The 22,650-nt window shown below is 44.2% G+C and overlaps 1 protein-coding gene across 1 annotated transcript in view; it reads left to right on the top strand.

The window, feature by feature from the left end:
- csmd2 (CUB and Sushi multiple domains 2) overlaps positions 1-22,650 on the top strand; it is a 338,433-nt gene that overhangs the window by 275,072 nt on the left and 40,711 nt on the right. The window contains exons 44-49 of the mRNA XM_070541492.1: positions 1,028-1,205; positions 3,083-3,228; positions 3,324-3,404; positions 3,865-3,978; positions 19,024-19,212; positions 19,850-19,996. Of these exons, the coding sequence (XP_070397593.1) occupies positions 1,028-1,205; positions 3,083-3,228; positions 3,324-3,404; positions 3,865-3,978; positions 19,024-19,212; positions 19,850-19,996 (855 nt within the window). The remainder of the gene's footprint in view (positions 1-1,027; positions 1,206-3,082; positions 3,229-3,323; positions 3,405-3,864; positions 3,979-19,023; positions 19,213-19,849; positions 19,997-22,650) is intronic.

Here is a 22,650-nt window from a genome sequence, read left to right as displayed (position 1 = left end):
GAGATGCATCCCAGAGGCTTTAATCAGTCAGTCTGATCAATAGTTCATTTACCAGGTGAGGCAGGAGTGGGCTGGAGCAGGCATCTGTGTAATGTGAACACACACACACACACACATGACCTGAGAGAGAGAGAGAGAGAGAGAGAGAGAGAGAGAGAGAGAGAGAGAGAGAGAGAGAGAGAGAGAGAGAGAGAGAGAGAGAGAGAGAGAGAGAGAGAGAGAGAGAGAGAGAGAGAGAGAGAGAGAGAGAGAGAGAGAGAGAGAGAGAGAGAGAGAGAGAGAGAGAGAGAGAGAGAGAGAGAGAGAGAGAGAGAGAGGCAGTGGCATAAAACACACATCTGCTTTGGCTCTGATTTTCCGCTCACAGGCATCTGTGCTGTTAAGCTGAATACCCTGGACGGGTAGTCTGAGATGCCTGCGCTGCTGCGATTACTACCCCCCTGTACGTTCCTGCTCCACCCCAGCGGATATGAGGGCACCAGCGGGAATGTTGCGCGCCTTAAATCTTAGAAATTAGAGCTCCAAGGAAGTGATTTTATGATGCTCCGTGCCTTTGCTTGTTGTTTTCTGATGGCATTTTACCGTGGATGTGTCTTATTCTCTAAACCTGGAGGCATCCAGCTTGTGTGTGTGTCATCATGCCTGACGTACGCACACGGTCTCAACCTTTACTGTCACACACTCATACATATCCAGTCATTAGATACATATACTGCACACACACACCTCATCTCTGCCCTTCCTCTCTGCAGCCTCAGTGGAAAAGGGGAAGACCTTATCTTGGAAGAACACTCAGTCCAGCTCCCCACTCACTGAAAGACTTTACAGGCTAATCTCAGACAAGCGCCCGTGCAACAGACGGAGTGAAGGAGAGGGAGTAACAGACACCTAGAAGGGAAGCAGAGAGCGAGCAAGGAGAATGCACCTTTAGCAGCTGCTCTGTGTTTGTGTGTGTTCGTACAGCACTCCTGGCCCACTGACATGCATGTGCTGCTCCTCCTTTTCTGCCCCCGTTCGTGTGTTGTAGTGCCTTGTGGCGGAAACATCACGTCAGACAACGGGACCATCTTTTCTCCTGGATACCCCGCAGAGTACCCCAACTCAGCAGACTGCTACTGGCTGATTTCAGTGGCTCCTAGTTTTGGTGTCAGGCTGAACTTCACCCTGCTTCAGGTTCATGGGCCACATGACTTCATCACTGTCTGGTAAGAAGTCACAGCTGGAACACAGATGCTGTTTATAGTTTACGTATCTTTTATACTTCATTGTATATTTTTATTTACTCACCAGAACACCTTTTCAACTGCTTCTGAACACAAATATAAAAGCAGCCAATCAGATGGTATTTGAGAGTCAGCTGATCAGATGCCACTCCTCTCAGCTAAGACCAGGAAACGGACTCTCCTTGCAGAGACAATGAGGGGTTAGGGTCAGAACTGGACAAATGTGTGCTGGTTTGAGAGGTCTTTCTGCTCAAACTGGTTTCTTAATCATGGACTCCAACAGTCAGCAGGTCTCAGTCCAGTCTGGAAACTTTGGGATGTGCAGCCGACAGTCCTGCAGCAACTGTGTGGTGCTATCAAGTCAATATGGACCAGAACCTCTGAGAAACGTTTCCAACACCTTGTTGAATCTATGATGGATAGTTAAGGTAGTCCTGAAGGCAAAGAGGGGGCCAGCCTGGTGTACCTAATAAAGGGGCCAGTGAGTGTATACAGATGCCCAGTAAAGGGCCGGGACCTGCTCCAGAGAGATGCTGTGATGCAGCGGTGTGCTGAACATTACACCGATGTCAATAATAATGTTATAGCTCTGCACAATCTTCAAAAGTGCTGAACAGCAAAACAGTTTACAGGGTGAATGACTAAACGCACATCCTAATTTTAAACAGATTAGTGATAAAAGCCTTCTATAAAACACAACGGCGATCTCAGTGAATGGAATCAGATTATGCTGGAGTCAGAGAGAAGTGAGTCTTTAAAAGCACCAGGCACATCTGATGTGGAGCGCTAGATCGTTCCACGGATCAGGAGCCGCGGCTGCAAAGGCACGGTCACCTCGACCTCGGGACACTTAAGAAAATCTGGTTTTTGGACCTCAGTGTGAGGATGTATAAGGACCCGGAGATTGGGTACAGCCTTACGTGCACAGGTTAGGGCATTTAGGTGAGTCTTTGTTTCATCGTCTCCAGGATGGGGGGGCTGCACCTGCTCCACGCACCACAGAGACAGGATTTGGCACACCCTTTATCCTGAGGCAGCCTCAAAGGTTCCAGGTCTGTGAGGTCAGAGATGTTCCTACCAGGCAGCTTGACCACTGAGCAGACCCACGTTGTGTGGAGCTGAAATAAATCAGGCTTACACAGTTTTTATCAAGGCTTTCTGATCTTTGAGTTTTTAGGTCGGCGTTATTAAAAAGAGCTGGAAGCATTTGTTATTGTAGCATCATTTGCCTTGTAAATGTCACCAACTGTCATCATTTTTAGTGAGTTCCCAGGGAGCCAAGATGGAGACTATCACGTTCCCACTTCAGCTACCACTACTGTGGATCCATCCACCGAACCACTGAGCCAAGGAAATGGTCCCCATAATGGCGGCTTGGCTGGAGTGCTGTCAGACAGTAGTCCCTAGCCAGTCGTTTCCAGAGCTGCTTGTAATCTCCTATGCCCAGCCTGACAGCCAAAGACAGATGCTTTTTAAGCTGAATGGTTGTGGCAGGAATCTGGGAGCTAGCTTAATTGGCCATGCCCACACCAGGAGACTGCCAAGGCAGGGCCACAGCTTCCAGAGACACTCCCTTAGGATGCTGGTTAACAGGAGCAGCACAACCCAGACCTGTTCCGCTGCTCTCCCCGCCCTCTTTCTTATTCAAACATATTTACTCACAGCAAGTCAGTTTAATTGCCTTGGGTATGACTACGTGAGTGCAGCTTGATTAAAATTTGCTTCTGGAATCTTCTTGGCAAACATCTGGGATGGATCCTGCCGTTGTCACTGCATTGCTGCCTAGTTAATGGTCAGCAGCTGTTGTGTCCAGTGTACAGATGTATTTGAAGTTGACCTGTGACCTTTCTTCTGTTTAGGGATGGTCCACAGGAGACAGCCAGGAAGCTGGGTGTGTTCACCGATGGAGAGCCTAATGACCCGCCCAGTAGCACATCCAATCAGGTGCTGATACGATTCCGTAGCAACACAGAAAAGGGGGGCTTGTTCAGAATTGGCTTTCAAGGTATTTGAATGATCTTACTTCATCTTTTTTTCTATCAGATCATTTCCACCAAGTATAATCTGAGTCCTTTCATCTCTTTGATGCTCTGAATAAAGCTTACAGACTGCAGCACTGCCTGCCTCCTCCCATCATCCCTAATGCAGAGATCCTGATGGCAAGCAAAGAATTCAAAATTGGTAGGTAGAAACTCATCCATATCACCGCTATCAAAGCACTGATGCCTTTACACTGCCCCGTTGTTACTGGACTATTTTAGCATTTTAAACCAATAATCTCAGATTACATTGTGTCTTTGACAGTTTGCATTATCTCGGGTTCACTGACTGAACGTCCCATTAGACAGTTGTACTGCAGGTAGACTCACAGGGATTTGTGGGTCCTAGTGTAAATAAAGTAAACAGTCAGAACAATAAGGCTAGAGAGGCATGAGGCTGAAAACAATGGCATCCTTCCCCTGCTGCCTGTATGATCAGCATGTCACAGTCACTATGGTGGCAGTAGGAACTCTGAGCTGGGCGTTTACACTTAGAATCACCAGAGTGGGCCTTTTTTCTTTGTCTGACCAACGTAATCGTTACAACGGTCCTGTGACAGATTCACATTCTGTTGTCCTTTCTCCATCCGCTCTGTTTGCAGGTGATATCGTGCGTTACAGGTGCCTTCCAGGCTACCAGCTGAGTGGAAACAGCATCCTGACTTGTCGATTAGGTACACACTTAGAGTTTGAGGGGCCTCCACCCTCATGTGAAGGTAAGTGATTGTGTGCACTTGTATAAATATGTCTGTTAATGTTAAAGCCATGTATGGCAGGTGGTTGTGGCATTAAATCAAATATGCCCTTTTGCTGCTGCCAACGGCTTCAAAGGGTTTAATGACATCCCATCTAAAACACTACAGCTGCAGTCCGACTAGAACATCTGCATTTAGGATGTAAAACAGACATCTTTTAAGGTTTAGGCAGCAGTTTTAACAGCTGCAACAGACATGCATCTCTGGTATTCATGATGCACCTTGTCAAAAGGAATATTTCAGGTAAGAATTCAGTTCATGCATCTACTTCTGACTGGCGAGACTGATTGGAAGCTGGTGGCTCTTCCAGCAGATATTGAGTCAGAGGCGGGGGTAACCCTGGATGGGCATCATCCCTTTATGTAGAGACGGGTTAGCCGAACCCTGGTTTCACACTGGAAGCATCAGCGGCGCGTAACGGCAGCGGTTCTTTTCACACCGGGAGAGTCTTGGCAGCGGCATGGCTTCCTCGCTGTGCTCTTCGCTGGACTCGCATGATCACAAGATCCCTCGAGACTTCAGGTCACGGTTTGTTTATGTAATTAAGTCAAAAAGAAGGAACTCACGTTATCGCTGTTTGTTGTCACATATGATGTGGTTCCTCTCCACATCCAGGATTAAAGCCATGAAAGACACACCGCTGCTGTAAGTAAATAAGTTGTTGGGTCACACGTATGCTTCATATATATGAAATAGCCTCGCTACAGTGCTGTTATTTTGAAAATTACCAGGGATTTTACACTGAAACAGTGTGTGACTTCCTGTATAGCCCTATGTTAACTGCGGTAATTGACGTGTCCCAGAAGCGGCTTGCGGCAAACATAGAACCTGAACCTACCTTTAGCGGCGCGGCTGGTTAGAAACAGTCCACAGACTATGATGGATTCTATTTGAAGCAGTGACGTTCCGCTGCCGTTCCACGCCGCTGATGCGTTCAGTGGGAAGCCGGGGTAACCCTAACCCTCTATAGTCAATAAGAGTCCCTGAGCAAAGCTGTGGGGAAGATGTGAGAAAACCCACACTGGTTCAAGGAAACCAGAAAGATCTCCACTGGGATTCTAACAGTTGACAAAGCTTTTCATTGGTCCAGGACATGGCCGACCTTAGAGCGAAAAGGCAACTGGACTTCTCTTGTTTCTTCAGGTCTCTTCTCAGGAAGCCTGCACTAATAAACAGTGACACAAGAGGAGTCCTGTTGTCTTTTGTTGTCATATGTTTAGTGCTGGAAGCACTAACCACGGCTCTGTGGCCAACATTTGATAAATGCAGAAGGTTTATTGCGAAACATCTGAACGTGTCCGTGTTCCTCACAGGAATGGTTCTGATATCTTAGCTGTTTACTGCAGATTGGACCAATGGTGTTCTGGAAACACGAAGTCATTTTTGACTCAGAAAACTGAGCTATTGATAACTGCTGGGAAGATCTGAGCCAGATTTGACAAAAACACAATTCTTTTAACCTTTATTTGCTAAAGCACAGATGTTTACCGGAGAGTCAGTCAGTAAAATTCCAAAATGTAAACATGATTATTGATGATTATGCAGAGCCTTTTAATGCTTCAGTAATACTCATAAATCTGCCACCCTGTGTGGATATCAGTAGTGTGAAGTTCATTAAAGGTGCCGGTAAAATTTGATATTCAGCTGCTGAATTATATTGGTCTGATCTTTAAATACCAGGGCCTCTGTAATCTGTTATCGATCCCATTAGAACCAGTTACACTTATGTAATCGTCACTGGCTTTTAGGGTGTCGTGCTGTGCACACAGGTGATAAAAATGGGTTTTAATAAAGTTTTTCTTTCACAATAGACCAGCTATACTTAAAGAGAAACATTAGCCATATTTGAATACACCGCACTAAAGGAAGAGAGGATGCTGCAGAATATCAGCCATTTGTGGTGAAATGTGTCACAACCCAGGTAAACGCTTCCTTCTTCTGCTGTTTGGGGTCATACGTTTTCATTTTTAGCTTTCAACGTACTCTAATTATAGACTTGAGCATCAGGCCGTGTTCCTGCGTCCCATGGGTGATGTTTCTGTCTGCTACAAATCACTTTGGTTCCTTCCCTGTGGATTTGACTCGGCTCCCAGGAGGTTAAGGGTGGTTCCTGTAATGTTATCTACATGCTGAGATACAGTCCTCCCTGAGGACTCAGCCTCATCTTAATACTATCTGCTGTGTGGAAAGTGTTGCCTTGGGGCACAAGACAAAGTGCATGGACGGGTTCCTTTGCCTTTTTGGTACATCGCAACATAATAACGGCATTTATCTTTCTTTCCCAATTTTTGCAGTGTTGAGCTTCAGGTTTTAAATGTTTGGTGTCTCATCCTGTTATGTAGCTAGAAAGGCAGAGTAGGCCAGGTTTGACAAATGGGACTAATTTAGAGCACTAAATAGGAGAAAGGCTCTGGGAATCAGCTGAAAAAGGAGAGCGTGTTACAAGAACTTAAAGGAAGATGTAGTTTTTATGTTTAACAAAGAGCAGAGTGCTGAAGTGCAAAACAAAAAGAAGATTTGTAAGGACCAAAAACTCTATTTTTCCCATATCTTCATATAATATTTCTGTCTTTTTCATGTCAGTATGTACCATCCATCATCTTTTAACCCTCCACAAGTTCATTAGCATAGACACAAAACAGAGCGGGATGATTCACTGTTTATGCAGTTTGCAGATGTTTTTTATGGAAAACAGCTTACAGATGGACTTAACATGCATGAGTTTGCTTTGTGGGAGCAAACCGGAGTACTGTAAAAAAAACATGCTAACTCCACACAAAAAGGCTGCAGCTCAGATTCAAACCTGCAACCTTATTGCTGCAGGCCCATGGTAATATCACCTGCCCCATAATGCAGGTTAGCTTTAGTTACAGAGAAAACTGATGTTATTGAGAACCAAGTTTAAAGAATGAGCAGAAGGAGGGGAGGATTATTGAAAAGTGAAATGGTGAGAACCGTTCGAGTTTGCTCTGGAAAAGCAGGATTTAAAAAGAATAAGTCAATTTAAGAGATTGAGGAGCCACCTCTACGTAAGCAGAGGAGACGGTAAGAATTGGACTAGAGTTTAAAAGTGAGATGAGAAAAGCCGACAGGAAAAGACTAAGTTGGAAGGCAGCAAAGAGATGGCGTGCACATCTCATTGAGATGCAGGGGACATGCTGGCTGCAGCTGCACCTATCAAATCACCACTTCTAGCCCTGACAGGCACAACCATTCCTGCCCATCTACAGGACCCACCCTCTATATGCAAACACACTCACATTAAATATTCACACACAACCACACACACACGAGCACACACACACCCACATGCACATGCACACACACACACCCACATGCACATGCACAGGCACACACACACACACACACACACACACACACACACACACACACACACACACACATGCACACACACACACATGCACACACACCCACATGCATGCGTGCACACACACACACACACACACACACACACACGCACACAAACACACACACATACACACACACACACACACACACACACACACACACACACACACACACATATATATGCATATGTGGTTTATAAAACCACTATGACTTGTTGGTTGTTTATGGGGACACACCTTTCCCTGCATCTGGTGAACCCAAAAAGTATGCTTTTTTATTTTACCCAAAGTCTTACTTCAAAAATAAAAATAAAATCAGAACATACATACATTACACATTTCACATGCTTATGAGGTGATGACAACATGGTGGTTTGAGGAGACAATTAGGGTTTATGAGGTTTTTTTTTTTTTACAAATATTCTGGTTACTCACAAGCAGAGAAGCACGTGAGGGGTGGGACTAGCAAGCTCAGAAACAACCAATCAGAAAAAAGGCGACAATACCAACTGTACCACACAATGCTTTAGTTTTTTAGCTGTAGTCAAAAATGGCATTTGGCAATGGTGCAACACCCCTTTTTTTTTTTAGAAGAAAGGCTTTTAACAGTTCTTGTTGTTGTGGTTTAAAAGACCTGTCCAAGTCATTTAGAACAGAGGAAAGAGCCGCAGCGAACTCCGCTTCAGACGCCATCTTCGATGTTTATGAGAAAGTGAGCATCGCAGTGTGTGACTGCTCAGAGCTGATTGGCTTGGTTAGAATTCTCAAGGGGTGGAGTTATTTGAGTTATTGGAGAGTTCCCAGAAATAGAGGTGTTGTGCAGAGCCAAGGCCTCAGAAGTACAAGTGGTCAGTTGAGCACTTGGGCCTGTGACCATTTAACTAGGAGAGAGACTGGCAGATACCAGGATAAACCTCAGAAATCTCTATTCAGAAGAGTGCAGTCCTAGGTAAAGGCAACATTTGTGCTCAGAAACCTCAACCTCATGCTACGTACAGCTCAGTTTTGGTTTATCCTGGTTGTCTTATCCTGTCATTCCATTTATATTTGGCAGAAATACACTTCCTTGTCTTTGTCTTCCTTGTCCTTGTTGAATACAATTCCTTCCTTCCTATGTCTAGTTAATCTTGGTATCACACTAGATTTGCTTTGTTGCTTGCTGTATGCTTTCCCTGCCAGCATTTTACACCCTGCAGTTATGAGGTGGATTGTCTAAGGGTTGACAAGTAATTGAAGTTGCGCCCACATTTTCTAAGTTAACGCACATCTCTTCAGTGGCGGACTGGTAATTGGGAGAAATGGGAGATTTCCCGGTGGCCTGGTCATTAAACTGGCCTGCTCAGTGATTGCCAGTCATGATGTGCATAATATCAAAATGAGCAATCCGTCATGCAGCTCATCAGGGCATCTGCTGTCCTGATGCTCGCACAAACGGAGCAAACGGGGCACAAAGACACCCCCTCCTCTCACTTTGTTGGGGTCTGGCAAAGCGCTGCAGACACCCACAACCCCAGAGTGGCTACAGCACCACCGCACCTTTGGCCCCAGCGGCAACATGGACCTAGACGGACCAGGAAAGGTGGAGCAGAAAAGGAGATATTGAAAAAGAAGAAAGCTCTGGCCACAGATGCATGTCCAGGCTGGCCTGTATGTGGTCATGATGGGAGAATCGGTTTTAGGTGGAGTTTTTGGGTCAGTTTAATTATCGAGCAGCACGCTCGTGGGGTGGGTTGGGGAGGGAGAAACAGCAGCTGTCAGGAACGGATCACGATGATTAGGTTCTGATGTTCAGATCATCAGACTCATCCTTTAGGGACAAAGAGCAGTGCATTGGATCGGTACCAGCACCGCCGCCACTTCTAAATATAACCTTTCAGCATGTCAGTAACTTTTTCTAGGATACAGTTCATACCGGTAAATTTTCCAGGTATTCATTAGTCGAAATCTCAGAGATTTTTGAAAAGATATCTGTGTGTCTTTTAACATCAGTCATCCACAGTCTGGCACGAGCTCCATGAAGGGCCGCAGTTTGCGTAAAAATCGCATCACTGCCGCGAGGCGCGCCGCACGCCACCATCAGCTCAGGCAGAGGAGAGAAATTAAAACTGTTTCCCCACACTGTACACATTCCCGCAAACACTGACAGCAGCATCAGCTGACCAACCAGTGGTTAAACGCTCTGACAGGCAGGTACATCCATGGAGGAGAAACAGTTTCTAAATGGCAATATGGACCATCAGCAAGCACAAGACATGAAAGGAGTGTGCTTCACTTGAAATTTTGTGGCCATAAACATCCTGTTGCTGCTGATCACGAGACAGATGAGATGATAATTCTGACCTGGACTGATCTGGATTAGATTTCACATCAGCCCTGATGATCATTTATGACATTTCTTGTTAAATGCATAAACCTTCACCTCTGGCTTATTTTGTCTTTGGTTCATGGCCTTCAAAACCCTAGTATTATTATTGGTGTTTATATGAGGGGCTCTGCAGCGAGAAGGTCCTGGGTTCGCTTCCCAGCCTGGGATCTTTCTGCATGGAGTTTGCATGTTCTCCGTGTGCATGCGTGGGTTCTCTCCGGGTACTCCGGCTTCCTCCCACAGTCCAAAAACATGACTGTTAGGTTAATTGGTCTGTCTAAATTGTCCTTAGGTGTGTGTGTGTGTGTGTGTGTGTGTGTGTGTGCATGTTTGTCCTGTGTGTCTCTGTGTTGCCCTGCGATGGACTGGCTCTCTGTCCAGGGTGTACCCCGCCTGATTGCCCGTTGACTGCTGGAGATAGGCGCCAGACCCCACCCCCGCGACCCCGCGCGGACAAAGCGGGTTCAGAAAATGGATGGATGGTGTTTATATGAATATTATGAGGAAAACATCCATGTATACTGGTCTGTCAGTATATATGGATGTCAGAGATGTGTGCATCTGCAAAAGGCTTCTTCCATTGTTGAGGCTGTCCATTTAATCTGTGCCTACTACATTGTAAACATAAATGACACCAATGATGCAGTCATTTAGCAATGGTGAGACCCTCCCAATAACCCCCCCATACATACACACACACACACACACACACACACACACACACACACACACACACACACACACACACACACACACACACACACACACACACACACACTTTTATGTATCTGCTTGTGGTGTGATTCTCTTGACCCAGACATATGTAGTCTGGTACCTGTTAGTCTTGAATTCAGGTGGATGATGGTGGCTGGCCTGTTTCATCTCATGTGCAGGAGGCACGTTTAACAGAATAAAATAGAATTTCAGTTTATGCAACATAAGCACAGATTATAGCAGCAGAACACAAATATTTATATTTTAGAGGAAAGAATCAGGGCACATGTGAAGTTTTAATTTAGTTGTTTTACATTAGGCACCCAACCTGACCCACTTTTAGTGTTTAGCGTGAATTGGACATTGGCCTGGGATTGTTTCAAAATTCCCTGCCTGAATTAATGTCCCAGTCCGCCCCTGCCCCCATCCCCCCTCCCCCTGTGCAGCAGCCGCAAACTCATTGATGTGCCTGCAGCCTCTCAGAGTTCCTGCTGATCTTAACATTAAAATAATTATTTCATTTTCTGTTCCTCACTTCTGATTACCTTCAATGGTGTCTGCTTGTTGCAACCACCAGGTACAAAAAGGAACTTGTTTTTTATGTGACTATTTTTCTGTCCTGTCTGTTTATTATCTTCCTGCATCTCCTCTCAATCCTAAAGAAAAACTGCTACCTGCCTTCATATTTTTTCACCTAATGAATTACCTTTGAACTGCAGTTCAAAACGATCTACCCACCGCATAAATAGCGGAGTGCGCACTGACCGCACCGGTGAGGTGAATTCACCGGAGGACTAAACAGGCGATCTGCTCTGCACCGCAGCAGCGAAACACATCAGACACAAATAAAAGACAGAAAGCATGAAAGAATATGACCCGACATAAACGATCGCGTGTTAAGTTTGTTTTTGAGGTGGCGACACTTTGAGAATGTTACTGTGGCAGTGCTCGGGATGCATCTGTCTGGAGCGCATCAACAATCAGAGCTCTGCACCTCTCAGCTCTAAATAATCCCCAGAGAGTCCACATAGATAATGTAATATAAGTAAAACCAGGATCGTTTCAGGCTCCCCTGGGTGTGTTGAGGGCTTCCAGGAGCTCCCTAGTTCACCTGTAATTCGAATCCTTCGTATAGCACAAGTTTGTCGCGTGAGTTGCCAATCTTAGCAGACAGTTGCGGGAATAGTGAATATCTGTGGATCGGTGGGTGGAATACTGCAAAGACCTTCCCAATCCCACTGGCTCATCCTCCAGTGAGGAAGCAGAGTTTGGGGAGTTTGAGTTGGACTCTCCAATCTCTGGGGCCGAGGTCACTGAAGTGGTCGAAAAACTGCTTGATGGCAAGGCCCCAGGGGTGGATGAGATCCACCCAGAGTTCCTTACAGCTCTGAATGTTGTGGGGCTATGTGCTCTGTAGTATCACATGGACATCAGTGGCAGTTCCCTGGATTGGCAGACTGCGGTGGTGGTCCCCCTATTTACAAAGGGGGACCACAGAGTCTGTAGTTGGCTACAGAGGGATCACACTTCAGAGCCTTCCTGGCAAGGTCTATTTAGGGGTTCTGGAGAGGAGTGTTTGTTGGATTGTTGAACCTCAGATTTAAGAGGAACAATGTGGTTTTTTTCCTGGAGTTGAACACTGGACACGTTCAATTAACATAGGAGGGTCCTGGAGGCTACATGACAGTTTGCCCAACAGATTTACATGTGTTTTTTATATTTGGAGAAGGTGTTTGACCAAATCTTCGGGGGGGGGGGGGGGGGGGGGGGGTCAGGCTCTCCAGGAGTATGGGGTACCATGCCCTTTGAAATGGGCTGTTAGGTCACTGTATGAACAGTGTCAGAGCTTGGTCTACATGGCCGGCAGTAAGTCGAGCTCATTTCCGGTGGACTTCACCAAGACTGCCCTTTGTCACAGATTCTGTTCATAACTTTAACTTTTTTGGACAGGATTTCTAGGTGGAGCCAAGATGTTGAGGGGGCCTGTTTTGGTGGCCTGAGGATCTCAGGTCTCTACTTTTTGCAGATGATGTGGTCCTGTTGGCTTCATCAGACAGTGATCTCCAGCTTTCGCTCGAGTGGTTACCAGCCGAGTGTGAAGCGGCTGGGATGAGAATCAGCTCCTCTAAATCCAGACCGTGGTTCAGAATCGAAAAGGGTAGAATGCCTTCTCCAGGTCAGGGACAATGTCCTGCCTCAAGTGGAGGAGTTTAAGTTTCTCAGGGTCTTGTTCACAAGTGAGGGAAAAATTGAGTGTGAGATTGATAGGTGGATTGGTGCTACATCTGCAATAATGCGGGCGTTGTGTCGATCTGTCATGGTGAAGAGAGAGCTGAGCTGGAAGGCAAAGTTCTCAATTTGTGCTGGTCAATCTGCGTTCCTAACTGGGATTCAACCCAGAGGAGCTGGCCCAAGTATCTAGGGAGAGGGAAGTCTGGGCCTCCCTGCTTAGGCTGCTGCCCACACAAATTGACTCCAGATAAGCGGATGAAAATAGATAGATGGATGGACTTGATATGTGAAACAAATATGACATAACATTAATTTGTTATACTGATATTAATGTGTGACATAAATGATTATAAAGCATTATTAAATCCATCAAGTAGACTCATTTGCTTTATTTAGGATCTGAATTAAGGCATTTCAATAATAAACAGTTATGTTAATTAATTAATTACTGTACAGCAGTCAAGACTCATTAACCTCACTTTAGACATTATTCGTTGTATAATGTATCAGCAATTAACCTGTAAAGTGAAGAAATCATTTTATGAGACAAAAAAAGATTCTAAAATAAAGTTAGAAAGAGTCAGGCCTTCTTATGAAGCCTTGTGTGTCTTCCTGCAGATAAGGAAGTCAGGAGATGGGTCTGTATTGACTGTTTCCACAGATGGCGAGGCAAGAGGTGGTAAACAGGGTGTTAATATGGTATGAAAAGCGCACCACATTCCGGGCAGATGAAGATGAAGCACACACTCAACCTATTATTACAACTCAACAGAATGAACACTGATCATCCTGTGTTTAAACGTCAAAGATGCTTTAGGTTAGACATTAGTCACCTTTGTCTCTGATCATTAATGAGGCACAGACTGGATCCCTGTTTATAATCCTACTACTGCCCCCTCCTCACATCCTATTGTCATTGCTGACTTCCTAGAGCTGTTTGGTCTTGATCCAGGCTAATGCTTATGATGTCAGGTTTCCACTCCAATCAGCTCATTATTGCTCCTCAGCTCATGCTAATAAAAGATAATAAGCAAAAAGCATCTCAGCACAACTTTACCACTCCATTTATAATTGTGTGCCTAGATGAATGCTGATGTGAGTATCCATCATTAATTTTCTAAAAAACATATTTTTTTTATATTTTCTGAAGTTTCACATAATAAATGCACATAATCACTGAAGACATTTCTGTTTATGTCTCATTACAGTACATTTTCCTTTGAGTCCTGTCAAAGTTGTTCTCACCTCACATTCTGAAACATCCTTCTTTCCATAAAACATTTTTATTTAAAGTCAAGCTCAGTGGTGGAGCCAGAATGTAGCAAATGGGTGGGTCTAGAGAAATCTGGATGGGCCTAATTCATTTCAAAGCTCATATGAAATGTGTGCGACGCACGTGCACGTCAAAATTACATGTTTTAATAAAATCTCTCAAGCCACAAATAATCATATGATAGAAGATTATATATTAGATACTTATTCCATGGATCTCTGTTAAATTTCAATTTTAAGGACTGTTACCGACGCTGGACTCCCGCTCTGGGCCAAGACCTGCACACTCTCTCGTGTGAACTTTCAGGACCTTGGACAGGCTCAAATCTCAGCCAGGCGTGCTGCCGTGCTCGCCTCAGCGTCCTAGCTGCAGGCTATCAGCTAAGAGCTGAAGATTCAAAAGACCGCAGCTTGCCAGAGGTCACCGCATGTTTCAAAAATCAGGATTTTTTACTGTTCTTCATGCTCCAGATAGCTCAGGATGCAGCAGGAGGTGGTGCAAAACCAGAAATCAGATCAGATGATTCTCAGCAACTGCGCCCGCCACCAGGGAATAATCAGCAAGCACGATCCAAGCGCGCGTGCACACACACACCTTGGCTAAGCAGCATAAACCTCCGACCACACCCCCTCTCCTCACCGGCTCTCAAGGGCTCTGTCTCATTCAGGACCACGGACAGCGACGCGCCGATGCGGTTCGGGACGACTCATCATCTCCGGGATCTTCCACCCAAACCCCCGGTCCGGATAACAACAACAATAAATGAACAGAACCAAATAAAATAGTCTTAGAGGACTAAAGCAGACCCGACGAGATACCCGGATGAAATGATTCGTTACCTTTACCGGATTAACGTAAGTGCAAGGAAAAGCATCAGGTAAAAGGTCCTTGCGTGTCCGGTGCGTGCTGCACATCTGTCTCCCCCTCACACCCAGTCCTTTCTCAGTTTACACTGCTGACAATATCAGTGACGTCATCCGCAGACTCCGGGAGATGCACGGTTCAGCTGTGAGAAGTCCAGGGCAGGAGGACGCTTCTGAGAAAAAAAAAATAATGATCCTCACTGGGTGGCAGGGATGGCATCAGAATATTTTCTCTGCAGTAGGTTAATAGTTGCTTAGTGTCAATAAGCAGTTGCTTTTTTCACTTTTTTTATATAACAGACCAAATTACGATTCCAACAAGTAAACTGGAAAACTTATTCATAATGATTAAAATTAATACCAGATATAAAAGTTAAAGTATTTTTGTTACACAATGAAAAAGTGCACATTCATTAAAGTAATAATTTTATATTGTAACTGTTGTTACAACATAACTGGGGTTGCTAAGCAGTTGCTTGCTTGGCCACATCTTGTTGTTGCTATAGCAACACCAAGCAACTGCCTGGCCCTGCCCCTAGTGGGTGAGCACTCTGTCAAACTGGGTGGGCCTGTGCCCACCCAGGCCCACCCACAGCTCCGCCTCTGGTCAAGCTAATGATTGCTATCAAACTGATTAGATTCAAAAGTAGCCTCCAGATCAGAACCCCACTGACTCTCACACAAACTGAAGGCACCTTTTGAAGACGTATTGTAGCTCTGGAAAAGGTCACACATCCCAGCCTCACCAAATTGATTGTTTAATGAACTGAACTCTTATATTCTATGTGCTGCTTGCAGGTTCAGTAAGTTTCCTTATATTGACTCACATCCTTGAGATGATCAAGGCTGTAAATTATTTTACAGACTTGGTGAATGTCTTTTAGATGAGAAACTTCTGAGGTTAAATGTTGGACAAACTTGTTTTTTCCTTGTATTTTACTGAAGTTTACTTGTATGTATGAACACCTCACCCCTCATATTAACACATAGAAGGCTTGATATTATCTCCAAGTGAAGTTTAGACTCAGACGAGATGCAGATTGTTCTGTGTTTCTACACTTTAATGAAGGATTGACGACTGCCGAAGCTCTGCTTCCCCCTCAGGCAGAAAAGAATTAGGTATTCAAACAGTGGCTGGCAACAAAGGCATTTACATCTGTGGGTAGGTTTTGCACTCCTGTCTGAAAAACACTTAAATACACACCTCACTTGAAGCAGTTTTACTCAAATTTAAATGATTTGGTTTGTTTATCAACCCTTCTGATCCGACCTAAAGCTTGTAGAGTGGTTTAGGGTTGAACTTTTACACATGCTGAACCCTTACAACTACCAATGTGGGCTGTTACTGTCTGTTACTGAGGATTCATGTTATAGATCAACACAAAGTTGTGAAGTGAAATAAAACTGATGCACATTTTTCATCCTTTTAGGCTATTAAAAATCTGATATTGTATTTGCAAATCAGCATTTGTATTCAGCCCCCTGGCCTCTGATAAATAAAATCCAGTGCACTCAATGCCTTCAGAAGTTGCCTAATTAGATACTGGAGTTCATCTGTTTGTAATTTTGTCTCATTATAAATACACCTGTTCTGTGAGGGTCTTGGTGGTTTGCTAGAGAACATTATTGAACAAACAACATAATGAAGACCCAGAAACTCTGCAAACAAGTCAAGGATAGAAAAGTCTAACACTAAAATCCTAATCTCAGCACAATGCCATTGCTTCCTGACTTTACCTATTTGCTGTGTGTGTCGTTTATTTCCACATTACAATATTAAAATATTAAAAAGAAATATATTTGTTTTTATCGTTGTCTTCTACAAACATTATTCGGATGGCTTTAATATTTACATGGTAACGTTTTCCCACAGCGCCACCATTGCTCAGCAACCAAGACTCAAACTCACATGTTCATGACCAAAGTTGAACATATGGGCCTAAATGCCGGTGTTTATCACCCTAAATACACCGTCCCCTTTGTGAAACATGGTGGTGGCAGTGTCATTATGTGGGGACACTTTTCTTCAGCAAATGTAAATGGTAAACGGCCTGTATTTGATATAGCACCTTCTAGAGTCCTGGAATCCCACAAGGTGCTTCACAACACAATCATTCATTCACCCATTCATTGGTGATGAGCTGCATTGTAGCCACAGCTGCCAAGGGGCACACTGATAGAGTTGAGTCTGCCGTACACAGGCGCCACCAGCAAGGACAGGGAAGCTGGCCAGAATTGAGGGGAAGAGGGATGGAGCTGAACACAGGATAAGTCGGGAAGAAAACACGGTGGAGGACTTGAGACTAGGAAGAAGATTCACTCCAGTGGGGCAAATACCCTAGACATACAGCACTCTACAACAGAAAGCTGATCCATGTGTCAAAGTCCAGGGGCCTCATGCATCATCCGTACTTGCACACAAATCTGTGCGTATAATGTACGTAGGAACTAATTCACGCATTGTGTGGTTAATCATCATTTTGTACCTGTGCGTGGAAATTTTTTTGTTTATCACATTTTTTAACAGTGTCCTCGTTTTTTCTGACTGTGACAGCAACTATTAACAATATTTTGATCATGGTGATCTTTATGGGCCGAATCATAAAGATACCTGTACTTACAAACCTCCGCCGCTTCGAGCTCTTGCCAGTCAACCATGTTTTTCCATGCAGGACCATCCACGTGGTTAGAAAATGTCCTAGGTGTGGAAACTTTGGGAGGGGCGTGGTTGCTGAAATGCCGTAATTTGGCTGCGCGTAGCCGTGTGGATGAGTCACGCATAAACATTCCTTTACACCTCCCAGAAAGTTTCATTTTGTCTCATCCGTCCACAGAAAAGGTTTTTAGTTTGTAAAATGTGGGATGGGCCTCTGTCTTTATTTTAGTCAGTGGAGGTTTTGGCCTTACAAGTCACTAAATCATGGCCTCTGCCTTAGATGTTGCTTTGGGTTCTTGATGTTTTCATAGTGGGACATGGAATGTTGCTTTTGAAGAGATGCACACACTGCATTTAGTATTTAACCAGGTTATCTTTGTCAGATACTGAAATGTATTTGCGGCTCTTTTATATTAAAGTTTGATAAAAGCAAAAACTGCAGAAATCTTTAACCCTCCCACTGTCTTTAACGGTCCACGTGGCAGGGGTGAGGTGGTGCTTACTCCTCACCCCTGCCACGTGGACCCAAGGGATAAACCATCAATCCTGCTCAATGGTCAACTTTCCTTGCAGGGTCACACCCATTAGGACAGTGGGAGGGTTAAAAGTGCAAATATTAATGGGTTGAGATTTCTTTAGGACACTTCCCAGCTGCAGTGTCTCAGACCACTGACTGCTCGTGACTATAATGTTCTTCAGTGAACAGTTGCTTAAAGAGCTCATTTGCAGGAATCGCTTGGCTTCAAACACAATCACAAATAATGCTCTGTTTGTATTGTTTGAAGAATGGCTTTACAGTCTGTTACCTCAGCAAGAGATGTGCACAGCAGCAAACAAAGACATCAACTACGTAGCTCTTACCTTGTGTTGCTGTAACAGCACACGGCCTCTTTTCATGGTACAGCTAATCTAGGTGAGCTCCACTGTGTACTATATGTAGCTCTGACACATGAATAGGGTGTTCTTTGCAGCGTTGCAGAAATACACAACAAGCAAGAGACTGATAATCCCGACTACGAGTGCCAGCAGATGTCTTGTCCAAGGATGTCATGAAGGTGTCCCAGTGACAGAGGGGGATAGCCATGGGTGTGGTCCACCCAGACATGTTACAGCAATAAGACCTCAAGGCTGAAGAGAAAGTTGCTCGCCAAGTTTGAGTCACATCTGTCGGCCGCTGACGATGGGCAGAGATCAGTGAATATGCTTGTGGCTAGTCAACAATATGATGTGATATATTAGCTGTTTAGCTGACTGACCTAGAATGTGTAGCCCTGTTTTCTGTGGCAGCATTCAGGCTAGAATGACAATTAGCTTGGCAACAGTTTTGGTCACACTGAGTTACTCCTCAGCAACAATGGGAATCTAAACAATCCAAGTGATGCTTCAAGGTAAGCTGAATTCATTAAACGAGTGAACAACCACTAGACGTGACCTGCAGTAGTAAAACAGCCCCAACCAAACAACAACAGTGCATTATGTTAATGCTTTGAAATAACAGTTTCTCTTCTCTGTCTGCGTTTGCTTCCTCTCCCCAGTCACGTGCCCCATGAACGAAGTGCTGACAGCATCCACCGGCATCATTATGAGCCAATCACCAGGCAGCGGTTTCCCTCATTTTGAGTCTTGCTCCTGGGTGGTAAAAGTAGAACCCGGCTACAACATCACCTTCACCATCGAACACTTCCAGACCAGTCGTCAGTTCGATGAGCTGGAGATCTTTGATGGTGGGTCAGCTGAAGATGTAGAAAAACATAAACATGTGTACACACTTTGAATGTTGTTATAATGAATCCAATTTTAGCTTCCTACAACCTGGAGTGTCCCTCGGTTGAATCCACGATAGATCCTTTACTCTTGGCCTACAGACTCACTTTACACAGAAATCCACAGTTAGAGGCTGAATGAGCCAGACAGCTAAATGAAATGTTGGTAACAAAGCTATCAGCCTCTCCTAACAGAATATCACACACAAGCCCTCTTTCTCATGGTGACAGAACATGTACGTCTGCCTTGTACATTTGCATGTAATTAGAGGCCGAGTCAGCAACTCTGCCCGGCAGTTCTGACAAAATGGTGGCGTGCACACTAGTGATGCTGATTAGTGCTTTTTATCTTCTGCCGAGTGGTGAAGAGCAGACAATTGCTAACCTTGAGGCTGCCAAGCCAATTATGGGTTGAAATCTTTTTCCCCTCAATTAGGAGCTGTGCAAGTTTTTTTAAGTGCTACAAGAGAAAATCCACATCAAAGCCAGGATGCCAAGTGAACAAATATGTGTAGTACTAGAAATGAGTCATTTTAAATAATTTAATCTAAAAAAAACCCACTTTTTTTTGCTGTCCTTTTTCTTCACCTCCACCCAGGCCCATCCAGACAGAGCCCCCTCCTGATCACCCTCAGCGGTAACTATTCCAGTCCTCTGAGCGTCACCAGCTCCAGTAACAGAGTCTACCTTCACTGGTCCTTCGACCACACCACCAGCCACAAAGGCTTTCGCATACGATACTCAGGTAGAGCCAGCTATCATTCTTTCATTACCAGGTGACTGGTCATTTGTTGCATGAAAGGATTTCTGACTGGATATTTTGGGACCTTGTTGTGAATTTGGTCTAATCAGTGATGTGTTTAATTTACTTTGTGAACAAGTCCCACATCTGTGCTGCCAACTGTGTCTGAGGCAGCCAGAAATATGACCCGTCTCTGCGAGAGCCTAATGGAGGTAGCTAGCATCTGCACCCACGCCTTGCTGTGCAGCGAGAACCTGGGAATTAGTGAATGCTGTTTCATGTGTTGCTTATTATTCCTCCGTTTTGTCCTGCTCCCATGAAGGATTTGTTGGTATACGACACCTGCATAACTCCTGGTGAATTATGACTGTGTAAATATTTAAAAGGCTCCCTCCATTCTGTATCAACACCACTCAGCCAGATTGACTAATCGCCTCTGCTGCTCTCAGCGGATCGTTCTATCTCCCAGGCCGGATGTTCTGTCATCTCTCTCCCCAGTTTTCCTCCTGCCTCTTTTACTTTTAAATGCTTTCTTCTTAGCGTTGATGGATTTTATCTTGGCAGATTAATTGACTTGCTAAATGATCCTAGAGAACCCAAATTTTGCTGTGGTCAACGTGGAATCGCCTTCTGTTGCACCTTTGTTGAGAGGAACAAACAGATGGTGCGGGCACACTCACTGTATTCAGCTATTCTACTCATCAATCCATCTCTTCTCTCCAAGGGCAGGCCTTTCATTTACAACTTCCAGACGTTTTGCAATTGACTATCTCAGTTTCCTACTGTTACTCCCTCACTTTTTCTATCACTCTTTTTTTAGATAAATTCATCTTCTCCATCAGTTCAATCAACTTAAAGTAGGCCTGACCTTGCCCACTCCATCTTACTTTCTCCTGCTGTTTGTTATCTGTTTCAATTTAGTCCCTGACCCTGTAGATTCATTTATTCTAAGTTGCAGAGCGAGATGATGAAATGGTAAGTCGTACGCTGTTGCACAGAAAATACAAGAATGAGAAAAGGAAACGTGCACGAGAAGAGACAATCAGGAGAAAGAATGGTTAACAGGCCGGCCTCAGTCACCTTCTGAGGAAGAACTTCTGCTGGTGTTTTTATTTAAATCACGGCTTTCTTTACTTCTCATTAGAACCCTGAGGTGTATCTATAAAAATGTGCCCAGCTTGAACATCGACAGTGTTCAGTGGAAATGTTCTCAGAGCAATGTGGCTTTTGCGGCCATCAGGGCTCTGTTCTGGGCTACGTTTCATTGGTCCAGTATTTACAACCTCTATATCCTTTCTTAACAGTGTCTCATCCAAGCAGTGCTACTTTCCTACATTCTGTAACTTTGTGTTTCAATTGCATAGCTCCTTCCTCCGTACCATTCTTTGTACATATAAGAGTAAAGGATCTATACCTACAAATGAACTGTGAGTCAAAGCTCTGATTAGGGTTGCAGGGATTAACCGGTTTGACTATTAACCACAGTGTGAAACGCTGCGGTTAACCCACCGTGAAGATGTCTCCAACACGGCAAATAAAAAAAGTAATAAGTGGACCAAAACAAAAGCGAAACTAAACGGACGCATGCAGCAGAACCAGCGATAATCACTGGGGCTGCTCCATTTCCAGCTAGGAAGTGCTCGTAGTCTCCTGTGAGGGGATATTTTAATTCCCAAAGCTGCTAAAGTGCAAATTCGGGATGATGGCTCGTCCATCTGCAGAACTTGTTGTCATCTCCGACATCGTCACACAGACAAATAAGCTTGGAGTTAGATTACGCTGGTGACTAGAGTGATTTAACAGTAAAATTAGAACAATCAGTGAACGAGTGCTCATTTAGTAGTGTTATTCTACGTTTCCCCTCTATTTGGAATATAATACAGCAAGCCATTTTAACATTTAATCATCTACACCTCTCTATAATAACTGTTCTACGTAACAATAACATTATTTATCATGTCCAAATAATATTCTTACTGATTAAATTTGAAAATGAAGATTTGAACATGTAGAAATTATGTTTTAGGATATTCTTAATAACAACTGCATCCGTAGGAATTTAGCATCTTATTTTTTTAAGGTGTCTCCATCCTTCAGTGCTAACCCTGAAAAAGCTGTCAACAGTTAAGCATTTTTGTCTTTTTATAGAAACTCAAACTGGCAATTAGGCAAGTTTAATTAATGGTGTGGACCAATCAAAATCATTTCAAATAGGATTTCTGATTCTAAAGGGTCACTCTGAGTGTTTCATGCAGACTGAACATGAAAATAGTCTCCTACACCTATCTCCCTTATTAGCTTTTCATAGAAAATATACGGTGAAACTCTAGGATTAGAACATCCTGACAGATCTATGTCACACTGTCACTAACATTCATGGACTCACGACGGGAAAGGTTGTTGTTGGTTTAGCGTCCAGGAAACAGCAGAGGATGTATCAGCTAGTAGAAGCTAACCGTTAGCATTACCAACTCCACCACAGAGCCGAACTCCTCCAGGCTTGTGTTATTTGTGTAAATAAAACATCAGTGTTGCAAGTCAGTGGTAGAGTCATGTTGCTGTTAGCCAATCAGAGGAGAGGTGTCCAAATATCAGGAAATAAGACTCCAAATCCTGCTGCTCAGCTGGGATTACTTCTACTTCCTGAAAATGGTGCA

Source organism: Nothobranchius furzeri, chromosome 11 (assembly GCF_043380555.1).
Source record: "Nothobranchius furzeri strain GRZ-AD chromosome 11, NfurGRZ-RIMD1, whole genome shotgun sequence".
Classification (NCBI taxonomy): Eukaryota; Metazoa; Chordata; class Actinopteri; order Cyprinodontiformes; family Nothobranchiidae; genus Nothobranchius; species Nothobranchius furzeri.
This window is presented reverse-complemented; position numbering and strand designations above follow the sequence as displayed.